The sequence below is a fragment of the Neolamprologus brichardi genome, chromosome 14, assembly GCF_056152115.1.
Source record: "Neolamprologus brichardi isolate AB-2024 chromosome 14, ASM5615211v1, whole genome shotgun sequence".
Classification (NCBI taxonomy): domain Eukaryota; kingdom Metazoa; phylum Chordata; class Actinopteri; order Cichliformes; family Cichlidae; genus Neolamprologus; species Neolamprologus brichardi.
In genome coordinates, this window is record NC_142117.1 from 3,815,956 (window position 1) to 3,835,000 (window position 19,045).

The 19,045-nt window shown below is 39.7% G+C and overlaps 1 protein-coding gene across 4 annotated transcripts in view; it reads left to right on the forward strand.

The window, feature by feature from the left end:
• Positions 1 to 19,045, forward strand: part of col15a1b (collagen, type XV, alpha 1b) — a 70,500-nt gene that overhangs the window by 11,629 nt on the left and 39,826 nt on the right. For 3 of the 4 annotated variants that reach the window (XM_087850657.1, XM_087850659.1, XM_087850658.1), the window contains exon 1: positions 13,657 to 14,266. The exons of the other annotated variant lie outside the window; for it this stretch is intronic. In XM_087850657.1, the coding sequence (XP_087706783.1) occupies positions 13,882 to 14,266 (385 nt within the window). In that variant the 5' untranslated portion in view covers positions 13,657 to 13,881. Of the gene's footprint in view, positions 1 to 13,656; positions 14,267 to 19,045 lie in introns of those variants that run through there. 4 annotated transcript variants of the gene reach the window in all.

Consider the following 19,045-nt stretch of genomic DNA (forward strand, 5'->3'; position numbering starts at 1 on the left):
TCAATTTTAACAGGCTCAAACATGCTCCAACAACTATCCTATGGGGTGGGGGTGTAGAGAATATGAAGAGAAGCACAGAAAAACAGAGGGAAGCAGGACAAACAAGAGCTTCTGTTGGAGGACTATGATGAATTTAACGGAGATAATTCACATTAAATCTAAAAGCACAAAAACAACAACACGCAGATGGAAGAGCAGGCTTTCACACATGCAGCTTCTCCTCTATTTTACCTGACCGAGCTGCAGCTACCCGAATGTCTCCTTTCTGATAGGTGCACAGGCCACGACGCACAGGTTTCAGAGACCTTCAACAAGTCAGGAGACACCAAAGCATCTCAACACGCAACACAACACTCTCTTCAATTGATATGCCGCTCGTATTACTAATGATTTGATTGATATGCTGCTTTGATAACAAATATAAGATATGCCTCATGCAAAGATTGTGTGCAATGAACTTTCAGTTTTTGCAGTGATTGAAGTCAAGTTGGCTATTAGAGCGTGCAAAATGTTTGTCATAATCTGGTGTTTAATTATGATAAATTGGTGGAAACTGCAAGTCTGTTGCTCTGTACAGACACATAAATAGGTTGGTGAAAAATATAGAATTAGTATCAATAAAAAAAGGCCATCTTTACTTCCTCTAGCCGACAAACTTTCACACGGCACTACTGCTGACCTGGAGGCAGACAGCCTCTCCCTACAGCCAGATGAAGTAGCTGATGTTCAAAACACTGAACACCACTTTAGAAGTTAAAGTTCCTGATTCAACAACACTGACGTATTGAACAGTTATTAGAAATGTTAATCTGGCTGGAACCACTCGTTAGCCTTTTAACTATTAGCCCAATAACTACAAACCCAGCTGCAGGGGGTCACGAGCCCTGTGTCAGGAGGTGTGTGTCGGATAAAATCTCTGCCAAACATGTGGATCTGTCTGCTGTGGGAATCCACATGAAAACAAATCAAAAGTGGTCACCCAGAGGTTTAGGGATCTGCAAATTTAACCACTGTTTATCACAACCAGTTTGTCACCACAATTACTTGCAGTTGGTCTCTGAGTGTCTAAAAATTCATGAAATCACTGTGCAACCTAATCACAGGGTGACCGCCATCCTAGTTTAACCTCACTGAGCGTTTCTATCAGCTCAAACACAAACTGGTTGTGTGCAGTTTGTCTCACAGTGTGTCGCTAAAGGGCCAGCTGCTGTATTTCACAGGGAGAGAAAGGAAAGAGAGCTAACTTCACTCAGAGATGGAGAAAGATAAGAAAGACAGGAAAGGAAGAAGACAGGTTAGATTTAAAGGTAAGAACTGCTCAGTGGTGTTTGATTCGCTGGAAATTGAAAGTGTAAGTCCTCATGTTTTTAAATCAGATACTGGGTCTGATTGGATATTTTTCATATTGTGAAACATGCAAAACAAACTGAGGTAAACTCACTGTGTTAGTTAAAGGTTGCACGACAATCCTCTGCAGGATAAACAGCTACGTTTGTCCTGTGATGGAGTAAAGAACAGTGTGTGACTGCTGCACAGTGGCTGTGGTTTCATGGTCAGATTTCGGTTACATCAGCTGTAGCCAGTGTTGGGGAGTAACGGAATACATGTACCGCCGTTACGTATTTAAAATACAAAATATGAGTAACTGTATTCCGTTACAGTTACCGTTTAAAAAGGTGGTATTTAGAATACAGTTACTTTGTTGAAATAAATGGATTACACGGCGGTACTTCCCTGTTTCATATTGTGGCGGGTCAGGACTGTTTGGGTTTTGTTTGACAGCTACGTTCTGTTGTTCCAGGCAGCGTTACGGTTGCCATGGTTACAGGGTGACGCTCTCTCTCTGCGTGTTTCCTGGGTGAGAGAGCGCCTGTTGTTGTTGTGCTAAGCTAATAGGCAGAATGCTACAGGTATAGCTCTAAAGAATGTAGCATCATGGGCAGTGTAGTCCGTGCTGCAGGGAGAATGGACTGCCATACACGTTATGTGTCTGTGAGCGAGGGAGGGAGAAAAAGGAAAAGTACGAGCTGTCATCGAGCAAAAACGGGAGCTAGAAGCATGTAAATATAATAATAACCACTGCAGCCAAGAAGAGCCCAGTTGTAAGTAAGCTATTAAGACTCGACTGTACACCGTGTTTGTGTTTTCCTCCAAAAACAATAAGTTCTGTTGGAGCAGCCTTTCAACGCCTCTCTCTGTCTCTGCTAGCAAAGTTGACCCAGACAACAAAGTAAAGCTAGTTTTCGGCTACGAGCCCGACACAGAACCCACCGTATTAGCCAGAGGTCCATTTACTACGGTTCGGAGCCGCGGACCTTCAGTAACAGTAATAAATCACAGCAATAGTACATTCATGTAGTTGTAAACAGCATGATAATATATTAAGTAATCCAAAGTATTCAGAATACGTTACTCTCATTGAGTAACGTAACGGAATACGTTACAGAATACATTTTGGGGCATGTAATCTGTAATCTGTAATGGAATACATTTTAAAAGTAACCTTCCCAACACTGGCTGTAGCACAGATTCATGTGAGTCTTTAGCTGATGATGCTGACATCCATTCCACCTTCATACCAACTTTATACCTTGTAGAAAAAAAGACACTATAAATAGTGTGCTTTCAGTGTAGAGGATGGAAATCAGCCAGGACAACTCGTGACACATCTGCATGAAACATTACAAACACTATTAGGGTTTCCCACCTGATAAATCCCCTTTAACCTCTGACTGTACACATTTTACTATTTAAAAACAAAGCCGCCCTCTACAATGTACGCAACAGAAAATAGACCAAATCCTTTATCGTCCTTCTTTTTCTTCAGATTCGATTTGAGTATAATTAGATTTTTTTTAATAAAAAAGTTAAAGTTTGTATTCCCATCTACTGATATTATTTTATCATTATGCTAATACAGCACAAGGTTCAGTTAGCGCTGCACAAAAATGGAAACGTCCTCCAAAGAGCTACTTTTTACTTTCCTATTTCAGAGGCTGAACTTTTTCATTTTTACTTGAGTAAAGACGTTGAATCAGTACTTTTACTGGAGTATTTTTTAACAGTTGTATTTGTACTTCTACTTAAGTACAGAATGTCTGTACTTTTGCCAACTCTGGTATAAAAGACACTTTTTTTCCATCAGTCGCTGCATGACTTAGCTGCTGAGCAGTCAACTGGTCACCAATTGGTGGTGAGTTGGATCAGGTGGCAAAGGAAGGGATACTGGACAGGCCTGCCTTGGTTAGTCTATGGGACTCTGAAGCTGACAGGTACCAGCAGTCCAAGCGGCTCTGGCAATAACTTTGGTGTGGGAGGAGTTTGGTGAGGCCATGTAACTAGACTTTTGGTCAGCCTTCAAGTAACCATGAGGCTACTCAAGTGGGGAAAGTGGTGGGGTGATGGCAGAGATTCTTCGATGTTAGGTCTGTCTCTTACAGTTGTAAAAGAACTGCAGAGATGGCCAAACCTTTTTGATTCTTCAGATCATTCATTAGGAAAAATCCACATTTTATTCCAGCTTTAAAGACAAAGCCTGCGCCAGGTGTAAATGAATACTATCAAACTTTAACTACTTGTTAAACCTACCTGAAGTCACACCTATCTGTCAGCACAGGAAAAGCATAATTAAATTGACACTTTCTAGCATTTACTGGAATTCTGAACAATAGTGATTTCTGTGGTGCACAGTGGGCGGATGCCAATAGATGGTCCTTTGCCAGAGGGACATGTGGAGCAAACATGAGATAATATTTTCCTGTCGCATTTCTCTAAAGGTTGCCTTTCATTCCAGACAGTCACAGCAAAAATCGGTCACAATGCACAATGGCGAGGCCTTCAAAACACAAACAGGAATGACATCATTGGCGTGAAGGATCCAAACTGTCTTATAGTCCTGGACTGCTGCCCAGTGGGATACACACCTTCTATACTGTAACTGTGATAATGTGGCAGTATTTACAGGATCATATGTGCTGGCGAATCACCTCCTTACGCTGCCTTCCTTGTGTTTCATTAGCATTCGCGTTGGAGCAAGACAAGAGGCTCTGAGAACAACACTTGCAGCTGAGCAAACATCCGATCACAGACACACACACGCCGAATATCTCACATTCAGTTCCCTGTGCCCTACTAATGCATAAGCAGGACATTTCGCTGTCGTCGTCAGCTTATGTCTGCCCAGCTGCATGTGTGTTATATGCAGACAGGTAGACTACAGTCTATATACATTCATGCACTGAGGCAAAAACATCACTGAGCTTCACAGCAACGACCTGTGTGTGTGTCTCACTCTGTTTCTGTGTGTGTCTGCGTGATTGCGTGTTTCTAGAGGTGAAGTAAGGGTGAGAGGAGGGAAAAGGGACTTTAGGCTGATTGGGTGATAGTTATGAACACTTGATGTAATGGAAACTGTCCTTCTGCAGATGTTCACCTCTGACCTCCTAACAACAATGCAGTCCTCTGTCTGAAATATTCTGTAGGCTTTACAGTGTGCCATTGACTGAACTTGTGTGTTTGTGTTTCTGTGTGTGTGGATACGAGTGTGTTCAAGGTGAGAAGTTCATCTCTAGCACTGTAAGACCCGACACATCAGAAAATAGCCAGAAAATTCAGATTTTTTGGAACTGAGATGTTTATTAACCCTCATAACAAAATCCACAAAAATGTTTTACTATAACGCTTTTAACCTTTGAGTGATCCAGTTTGTTTACTGTGTAAGATTTAGATCACTGAGACATGGGGAAACCTAATATAATAATACAAATAAACAAATTTACCGTGGAGCACGTTCTTGATTTGTCTAGTTAACTGTTCCTGAGACTGTGTTGTGTAGCCCTATGACTTCTCCATTGTGCGATGCAGGCCTTCATAAAGGGGACACAAATTTGAAAGCGATTTAAGTGATTTGAGACATTCAGATGTGTGTGGTGCATGTGTGCCCTCAAACATAAGAATCAGTATTGCTGAAAGCCAACGTTTGGACCGTAAGTTGTCTTCACTCAGTCTTTGTGTCTGTGTGAGCAGGTCATTTGTTTGGGTTAATGCTGCCCTGAGGCTCGACTCTCCTTCTGCTAACCTCTCTGACTCAGAGTTTTCTTGTCTTTTATTTTTATCTTGTTTTTTAACCTCTTTCTGTGTCTGCTTCTATTCTTTTGTCCCTCCTCTGCTCCCTCTCCCCCTCTTTTTCCAAGAAAAAGAAGATTTTAATATTCATACTATACGTGAAAATAGTAACTTTTCTAATGAGATGCCCCAAGGCTCAGTCCCTGGCCCTTTGCTATTCTCTATTTACAGTGTTGGGGAGTAACGGAATACATGTACCGCCGTTACGTATTTAAAATACAAAATATGAGTAACTGTATTCCGTTACAGTTACCATTTAAAAAGGTGGTATTTAGAATACAGTTACTTTGTTGAAATAAATGGATTAGTTTTTTTATTACGTTTTCCCGTCTCATTTTTATGACATTGCAGCATTTCCTCTGTATATTTTGCGAATGCACTGATATATCATTAAAAGAATATCATTACATCATTAAAGGCACTTAAAACTCACTTGCATTAATCAGTGGCAGCCACCTAGACAAGGTTACAAAAAGTACATCAGCAATAACAAAGCATAACTCACCCCAGTGGATGTGACAGCAGAAGGGCCCTTTAGTCTCCGAGAGCTGTGTGATTCTTTTGTTTGGAATTCAATCAGCTCACCCTGAACAAGGATAGTTTTCACCTGTGAACTCCTGATAGTGTCAAAAGAATCACATCTGGGCATTTCACAAAGATGTTCTTACATGTAGCACAACAGGAAATTCTTCATGTCAGATACATTCTTACAACGTGAGCATGTTATGTAGCCAGTAACGGAATACATGTACCGCCGTTACGTATTTAAAATACAAAATATGAGTAACTGTATTCCGTTACAGTTACCGTTTAAAAAGGTGGTATTTAGAATACAGTTACTTTGTTGAAATAAATGGATTACACGGCGGTACTTCCCTGTTTCATATTGTGGCGGGTCAGGACTGTTTGGGTTTTGTTTGACAGCTACGTTCTGTTGTTCCAGGCAGCAGCGTTACGGTTGCCATGGTTACAGGGTGACGCTCTCTCTTTGCGTGGGTGAGAGAGGCCTTTTTGTTGTTGTTGTGCTAAGCTAATAGGCAGAATGCTACAGGTATAGCTCTAAAGAATGTAGCATCATGGGCAGTGTAGTCCGTGCTGCAGGGAGAATGGACTGCCATACACGTTATGTGTCTGTGAGCGAGGGAGGGAGAAAAAGGAAAAGTACGAGCTGTCATCGAGCAGAAACGGGAGCTGGAAGCATGTAAATATAATAATAACCACTGCAGCCAAGAAGAGAGCCTGACGAGCCCAGTTGTAAGTAAGCTATTAAGACTCGACTGTACACCGTGTTCGTGTTTTCCTCCAAAAACAATAAGTTCTGTTGGAGCAGCCTTTCAACGTCTCTCTCTGTCTCTGCTAGCAAAGTTGACCCAGACAACAAAGTAAAGCTAGTTTTCAGCTACAAGCCGACACAGAACCCACCGTATTAGCCAGAGGTCCCTTTACTACGGTTCGGAGCCGCGGACCTTCAGTAACAGTAATAAATCACAGCAATAGTACATTCATGTAGTTGTAAACAGCATGATAATATATTAAGTAATCCAAAGTATTCAGAATACGTTACTCTCATTGAGTAACGTAACGGAATACGTTACAGAATACATTTTGGGACATGTAATCTGTAATCTGTAATGGAATACATTTTAAAAGTAACCTTCCCAACACTGTCTATTTTTGTGCACATGATTTCCAGTTCTATTTCTTAAATAACTCATGAGCTGTTACTTACATTTAATTAAGCTAATTTGAATCTAAGTGTTAATATCTGACAACTTTTCATAGCTATTAATTATTATTATAGGGTCCTTACATTATAAAGCTCCTTGAGGCGACTGTGACTTGGTCCCATTTAAATTAATTAAATCTTGTAAGAGGATCCACATAATGGCAATTAATGTCCCTAGACTGTAGGTGTTCATTTTTTAAATTTTCAAATGTATCCCTGACACACCTGAACACTCCTAAAATCTCTAGCAGAGTTGTTTAGACTGTGGAACAACTTGCTGAAGTAGATCAGGCAGGGTTACTTGATTTTATCACTTTCTGTACGTGTCATCATTTTGTGGGTAAGCATTGTATTATTACCTTACGTGTTTTGGGTGTTTGTTTGTTTTTTTACCTCGGATTGTAGGATTTTGTAAAGCACTTCTTCGTTTGTCTGAAACGACTGATTTCTCGGGCGCCCTCACCCCAGCCTGAGGCGTTCTGGTAACTTGTTGTTTGAACTTCCACAGAAGACGTCTAATAGAGACTGATAGATTTTAACTCATTCCCAGGCCACAATGCCCCTTCCCTCTGCAGGTGGTCCCCCTTTTGTCTTCACTGTGGCAGTAGGTTGAGCCAGCAGATCAAAGAGCCCACAAAAAGTGTGACGGTTTCTCTGTGTGTGTATGTGTGTGTGTCCCTGTGTATGAGTGTGTTTGTGCACATCTCCCATCATCTCTCACATTCCAGGAATTCTTTGTGTCCCAACTGTCATCCTGGGCACAAAGGAGATCCAATCAGAGGGACAGACGCTGCTGTCTGTCTGATCATACAGTCACCTTTACTTTGTGCAGGCGCACATCCAGAAACGTTGCTGTCCCTCTGTTATGTAACACCCATGTTGTCTCCATTACACTGTAAACCAGTTTGTTAACATACATATACATATTTCAACATTAAGTTATTTTATTCCCTTCTGAATTTTTCGCTCCACTTCCCTTTATTTTTTTTAGTTGCCATCATACATGACGCTCAAATGTCCTAAAGGAGCAAAGCAACCAAATTATTCTTGCTATTCTTACTTTTAGCCAATGAGCTGACTTTTAGTGTTGTCACTGATTCTTGTCTGTGGTTTTCTTGGCCACTCATAAGCTGATGACAGCGTTAGTTTTTAGTGTGTGAGCAGCCTTTCTTGGACACTCTTTCAAATAGAAAGGCCTAGAAATATCAAATGAAAATACATACACAGGAAAAGTGGAAGAGGAGTGAGGGAGGGATGGGAAAACAGCTTCTCAACACAGGCTTCATTTACTGCTCGGCTGGTTGGTGCAGCGTCTGCACATGTCTGAAAGTGTGTGTGTGAGGTATACCTATACCTGAAAACAGGTCCTCTCTGTTGACAGCTGTGCAGCCCACCCACCCAGCGACAGTCTTTAGGGTTGGTTAAGACGAGGCGTCAGTCAAACTTACTGGGGTAAAATAAACAGCAACGCAAACACGCAAATTTAAAAGAACAAAAAAACAAATAAATTCCTTGTGAGTTGCACAATTTTGTGCTTGTAAAATGCCTCGAGATCAATGTCCAACATGAACAGTTTCAAAAATGACGTGTAATCTTCCTTTAAAAAAAGGTTACAGTCTGCAGTGCCTTGTAAATGAGTTCTTTTGTTGTTCTAACCCTGAGAACCAAAGCCTCTTTCGCTCTAATTGGCAAAGTACTTGTACATTCAAGCACACAAAACCAAGAGCGCATGCAGACACACACTTCGGGCTTATGAACACACACACAAAGAGCAAAAGTGACACCAAATTTCCTATTTTTTATCTACTACATTTTAGTAGTAGATAAAAGAAAGACTTCCTAAGTGTTTTTGTGCGCTCTATCACAGCTCCCATTAGCTCAGCTCAAGTGCTTCTTGATCACTATTCATGCTGTGATTGTGTCATTTGGACGGCGTTGCATTAGTACTCAATGTGGCAAAAGTTCAGTCAATGGTTAATGTTGCTGTAACAGATCACAACACATTAACCTCATACCAATACGTAATGTGTCGCCAACTGCTGCTCATAGATCTCCTGCTTGTTGCTGTTGTCTCTGATAGAACAATTGTGTCAATTTGGTGCTGTATGAATAAAATGTAACAAAATGGCACAAAATGGCACTATATCAAGTATTATTTTTCTTTTGGATTTTATTTTTATCTTGCAGTAATTTTGATGGATTGTGTTGTGACATCTAAGCCAGTTAAATATCCTGGTCTTCTCTAAACTCCGAGCCAATTTACTGTTTTTGACCACAAGGTGGCGGCAGAGTGCTAGCATGTGTGAACGAAGCACAGTATGATTTTAAATGCAGTGTCTTAATGTGTGGTCGATATAGTGTCTCATTGATTTTACTGATTCTGAATATACTGATATTAGAAATCACACCATGTGTCATAGTTATACTTGTGCAGCTTGTTTATCTTAACACATTTATGTACATAAATCTATATCACTGTTTTCTGATTATTAATCAAAAGCAGGACACATTTTAGTTTAAAATTGGCATCTTTTGTCATCTAAAGAAATTCTATAACTAAAACTGTTAAATCAAAATATCCACACAGACACACGCCTCTGTGATTTTCCTTTGTCTTTCCAGGAGACACTTAAAGGTTATTTTTTTGTAAATAAATTCCTAGTTTCATCCATGGGATTGGCTGTGACAGTAAACCAATTAGCATTTATTGTTGTAGCAGTTGCTAGGTAGAGCAGGGAGTGAGAGAGAGGTGAAGGGTGAAGGGGTTGCTCCTCCTGGAATCCAGGGGCCCTAAATGGGGTCAGCATGTATAGAAAAAAAGAGGGTCTGTAAATACTCATAAGAATGTGGAGCGGTTCACCACGTTCGCCTTCGCACATAAGAGCTCGACTTTCTCTCTGTTACTTTTTGACACCATAAAGGCTGACTGGGTCATGTTTGCAAATAAGCACTTTTTTTTCATTTACTGTTTGAATGTGGCCAAAAGGCTCCATTTGGCATCAGCTCATTGACTTATTTCTGATGCAGTTGCAACACTTACGTTCTTATTACAACCACTAAGAGATAATAGTCTAATTTATGTCCTATTTAAGTCCTATTTTACAAGCTAGAAACCCTTATTCAAATCTACAAACCAAGAGTTCAGGTGCTAGTTAATTTCAGGCTAGTTTAGGCGTTGTTATTACATTGTTTATTACATACATGTCAATAAAAGTCTCATTCACATGATGGAGCCCTACTACTACAGATTTAACACTCTCTGTGAAACTGGATTAAGGAAATAAGTGTTTAAAGTCCAGGTTTTTAGAGCACGTTCAGCAACACCTTGTGCCGTTACACACAAGGTCTGGAATATTCAGGCCCCATCTTATCTTAATGAGTAACATAAATAACATAGAGCTGGATCAGGTGACCCCAAATCCTCCCCTAGGAGGACACTTGTTATTTATCTCTGGCTCTTCCACAGCATGTCTTTATCCTGTCTTCCTTCTCTCACCCCAACCGGTCGCAGCAGATGGCCCCGCCCCTCCCTGAGCCTGGTTCTGCTGGAGGTTTCTTCCTGTTAAAAGGGAGTTTTTCCTTCCCACTGTCGCCAAAGTGCTTGCTCATAGGGGGTCATGGGTGATTATTAGGTTTTTCTCTGTATGTATTATTGTAGGGTCTACCTTACAATACAAAGCGCCTTGAGGCGACTGTTGTTGTGATTTGGCGCTGTGTAAATAAAGTTCAATTCAATTCAATTTTATTTATATAGCGCCAAATCACAACAAAAGTCGCCTCAAGGCGCTTCATAGATACAAAGAAAAACCCAACAATCATATGACCCCCTATGAGCAGCACTTTGGCGACAGTGGGAAGGAAAAACTCCCTTTTAACAGGAAGAAACCTCCGGCAGAACCAGGCTCAGGGAGGGGCGGGGCCATCTGCTGTGATTGGTTGGGGTGAGAGAAGGAAGACAGGATAAAGACATGCTGTGGAAGAGAGACAGAGGTTAATAACAGATAAGTTATAGTTAAAGTTGAATTGCAGAACATGAAATCACTGGGTTTGGTAGTTGGTTGGATTCTGCTAACAGGCTTAGCAGACTTAGCATAGACATGAGTTTAAGTTAACATATAAGTGGAAAACAAGGAAACAGAAGAAAGAAGTGGATAATATTAATAAAAACAGTACTTTCAACTATGAGTTCAAATGAAGTATTCTGCTCTTTACTACACAATGCATTGAACAATACTGTAATTATTTTTCCCCTTGGGTGGTCTGTGACAAGCAAGACATCCAACCAGTAGGAGAATAGCTCAGAAAAAATTGATTTGATTGACAGGTTCTGGTTGCCATTTTTCATTTTAATTAGTTCAACTACATAACAAAGTCTGGGATTGATGTAGCTACAGTAAAAGCTACTTGTTGATAGCCGCTGATACTTGGATAAAACACCGAATAACAGAATTAGGTTCTTGTTCAACTCTGTAAGTAAATCACACAACACATGGCTGAGACTTGAGGGTTTTTTTGTTACATTTGTTACTACAGCAAAACGTCTGTTTTTTGTAGTAACTGGTTGGCAAATGGTTTCTTTATCCTCAATAAAAATGTGACTGAAATATACAGAATCAAATGTTCTTTTAGTTCAAATAAATAATCACTTCCATTCTAAAAAAAAAAAAAACAGCAAACAGTACAAGTAAATTCAAACCTAAACAAACATCACAATCCAGTCATTACCACCAATCCAGCCTTTGTCCTGGACCTCACCAAACGTTTACAGAGACACAACACAAGAGAACAGTCATGCCTTTGTCATCAGCAACGTGGGGCCCCTGTCCTCGCTCTGTGATCAGTGAGCGGCAGCAGAGTGAAGTCCAAACCTTTTATCGCGCAATTAAGAAACAATCATCATAATTTTGCGTCAGGGAGCTAATGAGCGCTTGCTATTAAAAGTAAAACCATTTTCCTGCTTTTACCTAACAAGCTTTTAAGGAATGTTATGGTCAACAGCACCATTCTCTGGCAATGGTGATGGAAATTTGAGCTTTTCTAGTTCTAGACACACACATGAGAGCACAAGTCAAAAACTAAGAATGAGATGTAACTACAATCAAAAACAGTATTACACAAATAACTCATTGATTTTGAATAAGAATTACACATTCAATCTCTAAACCGCAGTCTTATCACGTGTTATCTAATGTCACATAATATGAATAGAGCAAATTTGATTATTTTGTTACTTTTTTATTCAATTTCTATGTTACAGTGTCTTCTATGTAAAGTGACCGTAAAACAATGTCCCAAAGGACACACTGAAGCAAAGCTTCCCCTCTGTGCTCTTAAAAGAAACCTCCCTTCTAATGCCTCTGCAATGTTTTCCCTCCTGATTCACTGTAGTTTCATTTAGTCTGATGATCAACAAAATTAGGGCCAGCGTAGCACCAGACACGGTCGGGCTAAGTTGCAAGACACTCTCTTTAAAATAGCGGTGAAATGTGAAATTTTGAAAAAATGAATTCTTAACCAAATAAAATAGTTATTAATGTTGGCCTGTTGGACTACAATACAACTTGCATCCTAAACAGTATTAAAGCTTTCTTGGATGTTCTCCCCCCTCTGAGCTGCTAGTGGTTTGGTCCACCCCAAAGCAGCACAGACAAAAATAGTTTCAAACTTGATAGCGATGGTGAGGACTTAGATAACCACTGATCATGCTCCAAGACAGAACAGGGAACTACTATGATGTGTAAAGTAACTAAGTAAAAAGTTCTTCTTATGCCTGTATAGCTGCTGATATATCATCAAATGTTTTTATATAATATATAATAATAGTAGGCTATCCCAACATAGTGAAAAACAGAGATTCAGCTGCAGCTCCAACTCTAAATAAATAGAAATATTTATGTCAGTGAGAATATAGAACAAGCTGAGCCTTAAAAGGCTCAAAGCTTTATTAGAGGTGTTTTTGTAGGTTTGCACAAACATAAATCTGGCAACAACAATGCAATGTTTCTGTGGGTGATATTTATGGAGTCTGTGGGGCCCAAAGGCCACTGCTCTGGACTCTACACCACCCAACTAATGACCAAACATGTTACGGTTACATCCACTAACCAATTTCATCTATCTAAATAGTTTTGTTTTGTAAAATGTCTCAATAAAAGAGAAAAACATTATTAAAAACATTATGAACTTGACAGATAATTGAGGTTCACATTAGAAAAGCCTGCATGTCAGTCGGTCTTCATGGTGCACTTTCATGCTACTTTAGGAAGGCATGTGTTCATAAGCAAATGATAAGAAGGAAGTTTCTGAGTCTCTGAAAACAGTCTGGTTGCTCCACTTAGTATGATGTTTCCTAACCTCAGTGTGATGATGGAGACCTGAACACCTGAGCGCTTACACAGACATGCAGCGCAGTATGTAACTATATTTCATTAAAGGCATGTACTGATACATGTACTTTTTAATTTGTCACACACATGGGGCCACGGGGATGATATTTGCGTGTAGACCACATGGTTGTGCCCCACTCCCACTGTGTTTCTGCTTTATAACACCACATGTGTGATCACAGAAACGGCAGTAGATGCACGAAAGGAGGTGGAGGATTGAGGCCTAGTTAACGAACGCTCTAATCTTCTTGTCCGCGAGGCAACGGGAGAGAAAAATCAAGTCAGCTGTGGTGTAGAGTCCCCCCCTCCAAAGTAGGGGGAGTCAATAATTACACAGAGAAAAAGGAGGGTGGGGGTGTGCAGAGAGGAGATGTCAGGGGGGTTGGAAACAGGGCAGGAGAGAGAGGTCATAACGACGAGGAAAGGAGACAAGAGAGGCAGCGGGAGACAAACGGCTTGTTTTTTCACTCTTTTTATTTTGTTTGTTTCGTCTCTGGATCACCTGGATCTCCTGGATTACTTCTACTCTCTGCAGAACTTCTCATAATTGGACCCTCAGCATCTTCCTTGCCTATATGTTTGCATGTGTGCAATATCTGCGCTTATACAGATCAGAGAGCATCCAGCTGAGAGAGACGCAGGCAGATGATGGAACCTGCACACCTCTCCCTTGCACTCTTCTTCCTCGTCTTCTCTCCTGCGAGTGGCCAGTGGTGGAGTTTGTTCTGGGGAAATCCTGAAACCACCACCGTTCCTCCTTCAGTTACCTCTCCGACCGTGACTCATCCAAGATTTTCTGACACCCCGGGCACAACACCAGTGTGGTCAGTAAAAGTGGACGAGGTGCTGGTGAATGCTGTGGAGGGCGTTCACACAGAAGGGTCTGTTTTGACCCCCACTCAGCCCAGCTCAGGAGTGTCACCGTCTGGTTTCACTACTGCAGATCACTGGACGTTTCCTACAGGGAAGACTGCAGGTGGAGATAGTAAAAGTGAGTCTTCGGACAAACCCCTGAAACACTGGAGAAATGGTGAGTTTAACGGGCGTTCTAACTTCTGGGAAGCTCCATTGTGCTCCATACATTTAGGACTAGCCATTAGAGAAATCCGATTTGGTTAGAGGTCAGACTAAAGATCCAGAGCTGCTTGGCTTATTTCAGGCAGTGGCTCATTCACGAACTGGCAGGTTGGTGCTTTGATCTCCAGCTCCTCTGATCTTCAGTATATTTGGGGCAAGATATTGAACTTGTAATTGCCCCAGATGTATCTATTGGTGTGTGTGTTTGTGTTGATAAACTACACAAAATTAAACACAGAAAGACTGTGAAAAATGTTTCCGTGTTACTTGTGCTGTAGCATTAATAGTGGGCAGTAAATGCTACATGTGGCAATATTTCATAAAAAAAGCAAAGATCTCATTTATTATCTCTTAGACTGGAAACAAATTGAAACCAAAAATGTTACGTGATATATCCTTGTAAAGGCTGGTTTATTTGAAATTAAAATGTCTTTAAAGTTATGCTGTGACAGTCGTTAGCTTTGGTTTGGTTTTTGCTAACAATGAAGTGAAAGACGGGATTTAACCAATGAGGAACTCAGTACTCCTGAGCAAAGCTGTTATATATTACTACATACGTGACTAGTATCTAATAACAACAGCAGGTAACCATTTTCTGCTTCTGAGTGACTGCAGAGGAAGTTATGTTTCAAAGCATCGAGCGGGTAATTCTGCGTAAATGTGACAGGATTACACCTGTTCACACCTCAGATTCTCTTTATTTGTTTACTGGGTCATGTTGATGGTTCAGTGGTTGAGTGGGCCTACACAGTCTTTCCACCCTGTCTTAGTGTATCTCATAAAGGAGAACAGAATCCCTGCTGCCCAGTATGTGATCTAGTCCTAGTCTATAGTCTGAGACGTCTGGAAAGAGTGGGCCAAGCTACAGGAAGCTTTTGTGTGGCATGCGAAGGCTGAGGTGGGTTTAAAAGGTTATGCATGGTTAATATTGGTTTTTATGAGTCTGCAAGCTGATTAGGCGTTCATGTGGCCAAGATGAGGATTAGGTTTGAGAAGCAGGAATAAAAAACCAGATGACCAAGTTTTGAAGTTCACAACAATAACAACAACAACAACAATAATAATAGTAATAATAATAATTATAATAATAATAATAATAATAGTAATAATAATAATAATAATAGTAATAATAATAATAATAATAATAATAATAGTATTAATAATAATAGTAATAATAATAATAATAATAATAATAATAATAGTATTAATAATAATAATAGTAGTAGTAGTAATAATAATAATAATAATAATAGTAATAATAATAATAATAATAATAAGTGAAATGAGGAGTAGTAACAAAAAAACAATAAAACTAATAAAATGTAATTTCAAGAATCATAAGTCTGAATGTATTGAACCACCATGGACGAGGATCATTCTGACCCTGTCCTGTTAAATACTTAAATACTTAATTTACATTTACAAATTTGTTTGATAATAACTCAGATTTGACAAGGTATATAAAAAAGAAAGTATAAAAACACACTGAAACAGATGGAAGAGCTTGTTTTCAAATGAAGCTCACAGCTGGCTCCAATAAAACAAGAAACATAATAAATGAACTATTGTAAAAGTTTATCACACGTCCACCTCTGCTTCACAGGACCTGCAGCTTCACCATCCACACTGCTCCACCTCAGTCTGCAGTCAAAACGAGCCTCTTGCTGGTTCTAGTGTTAATCACTCTCATGTGATTAACACAGGATTTGTTCACAGGCACTCTGGGAGTTATTGTTGCACAGGTATATACTCGGATGTCTTCTGCGCATTACAGGCTGAAAAACGGCATTAACTGAAATACTTTACATAACTTTGAGCAAATGTGTTACTATTTATACATGCAGCAGACATACAGGAACAAATGTAATGGCCAGTTTTTGTCGGTCCAACATTTTTTTAAATTTAGATGTTTTTTGTGTTTTTTTCACTCGCTGGTTAAAGCTCTGATTCACATGAGATTTTCCTGCTGCTAAAGTTTTATGCTGAGGTTAAAATAACAAAACTGTATTTATTTGTGTCTTATTCATTCATTCATTCATTTATAAAGTACATTTAATAACAACAGGGAGCTGACCAAAGTGCTGTACAAAATAACAATTAAACAATGACATTAACAACAACAACAGGTAAACAAATTAAAAGAAAATTAGGATAAAAGAATCGGTAACTCTCACACAGTTTCAAAAGCCAAAGTAAAAAAATATGTTTTAAGATGCGATTTAAAAAGAGTAACAGTCGGGGCCTTTCTAATGTGGAGAGGTAGATCGTTCCACGTTTTCGGTGCCACAACCGCAAATGATCTCCTCTATGAACCATCCTAGACTTATGTACGGTAAAGAGATGATCACTTGATCAAAGGGCTCTTATGCAAAACTCAGATGTCCAGTGACCACTGCTCAATTACAGTCATTGCTAAACTGAAACTGAATGACTCTCCATCACCTGCCTGTGAGTTTTATTTCAGTTATCAGTTTTAATTAGGGATGCAACGATACCAATTTTTTCAAACCGATACAATACCGATACTTGGATCTGAGTACTTACCAATACAGAGTACAAAAACTGATACTTCTACCACACACACACACACACACAAATGCAATGAATTGGAAGACAGGTTTTATTTTATTCTCTGCCGATAAAAAATAAAATCTTAATAAAAATAACCACAAAAAAAATTTCAAGTAAAAAATAAGCACTTCTGTTAAATTATTGCAGAGTCTCCACATTGTAATTTAACAAAATATCACTGAACTATTGGCACTGTCTCGAGCTTTCAGAATAATAAATAAACACTTCTGTTTGGAATAAAATAAATACAAATTAGGTTTGAGAATAAAATAAACTTTTAAATTATTGCAGAGTGTCCATATTGTAAACAAACAAACAAAATAACAAAAGTATTTGGCATTGATGAACTCCCCATCTGCCCGTGGATCATCAGTCCACTGTGCCGTTAAACCAAGGACTGACATCACGCACACACTGCTTGTCTTTACCTCTTCAGAAAGTTTTGGCACCATTATCTCCCTGATGTGTGGGCGGTTGGGAATTTCATATCGCAGCTCGAGTATGCTGAGAAGACGGTGCAATCCTATGTTTTCCATGGCCAGCATTTGCTGGTCATCCAGAGCGATAAAATGAGTCGAGCCTCTGTTATTTTAACTGCCCGTGGATTTTCTCTTGACATTTTTCATCGCTTTTCCAAAACCTGAGTTAAAGTTGGCTGTTCCACACTGCTGACATTTTGTTTAGCCTAGCTACAGCAGCCTCCAGTTTCTCTTTTTTATCTGGAGCCGCCAGTCTCACTCGTCTAACCCTGTGCCTGTTTAGCGCGGGATGTCCCCCTAGTGGCCAATCTAAAAAACTACAACAGAAATGACAAGCCACCCTCTGATTTATGAAATAAGTTAGTATCGGTTCATGGTATCGGTTAACTTTTACGAGTATGAGTACACACACATTTTACAGTATCGGCCCCCGATACCCGATACCAGTATCGGTATCGGTGCATCCCTAGTTTTAATCCATCATAATTCTGTTTGTTTGTAGATTCTGTTTTTATGCTGACAGCATATAAACAGCATTTTGTCCTGGTGTAGAGACCTGAGTAAATCTGGTCTTTAGAGTGCCCTGATCATGAAAATACTAATTAGAATCAATTCCATACCTTACAATATAGGAAATTAAGTCATTATATTAACTGTTGATATAGCACCTTATTTTAAAGAAACTGGCTGTTTAATGGACAGAGAAGTAGCTTCACACATGGACAACACTAATCACTTGAAACCGCTCGGCCTGTCAAGCAAGTACATTTTAATTAGCTGCACTATACCATCATGATAACCTGCTGAAGTTCATCAAAACTGGTGCAGAGGTCAAATTAATTTGCAAAATAGACAAGATGGCTATAGCGACTATGACATCACCCATTGGTTTAGGAGTCTGAGTATCTGCGTCTTTGCTGTCACCACTGAAAAGCCTTAACTGGCCTGTGAAGCTTGGTTAGCTGTATTCATAAACTATATAGATACAAACCCAAGAAGTGCTGCTATTTTCCTTCACCAACACTAAAACCGTTTGGACTGGCTGTAGCACAGCAGGCTGTTTTATCTCTCAGATTCCAGTCCATGAAACGCGTAAGGCAATAAAAGCAGCCACACATCTCATCTGCTCAGTATTGAAACGGATTCATTTTGTCTTTTTTAAGCGACCTTTTTCTAGTTGTTATGAAGTGGGAAACCAAAATAGTTTTTTGAATTAGTCTGCAAATATGTATTTTATCGCTTCATTGGCTCCCGGTCAAACATCGCATCAATTTCAAAATACTCTTGTACACATTTAAAGCTATTCATCATCTCTCTCCTCCATATCTCTGTGACCTGGTTAAGATGACCGCCTCATCTCGTTGTCTCAGATCTTCTTCTTCCCTTTCACTCTCCGTCCCTTCCCCCCGTCTTGCCACCATGGGGAGCCGGGCTTTCAGCTGCTCTGCTCCACGACTCCACGACCTCCTGATTTAAGAAACAACTCTTCCTTCTCTCTCTTTAAGTCCAAACTCAAAACACACTTGTACAAAATAGCTTATCCCACATAACCTTTCCACTCTATTTTATTTGTTTATGTCTTATGCTTTTATGATTCTGTAAACTTCTTGCTTTTATGTTGCTTTTAAGTGTACAGCGACCTTGAGTGTTTTGAAAGGCGCTTTCAAATAATAATAATAATA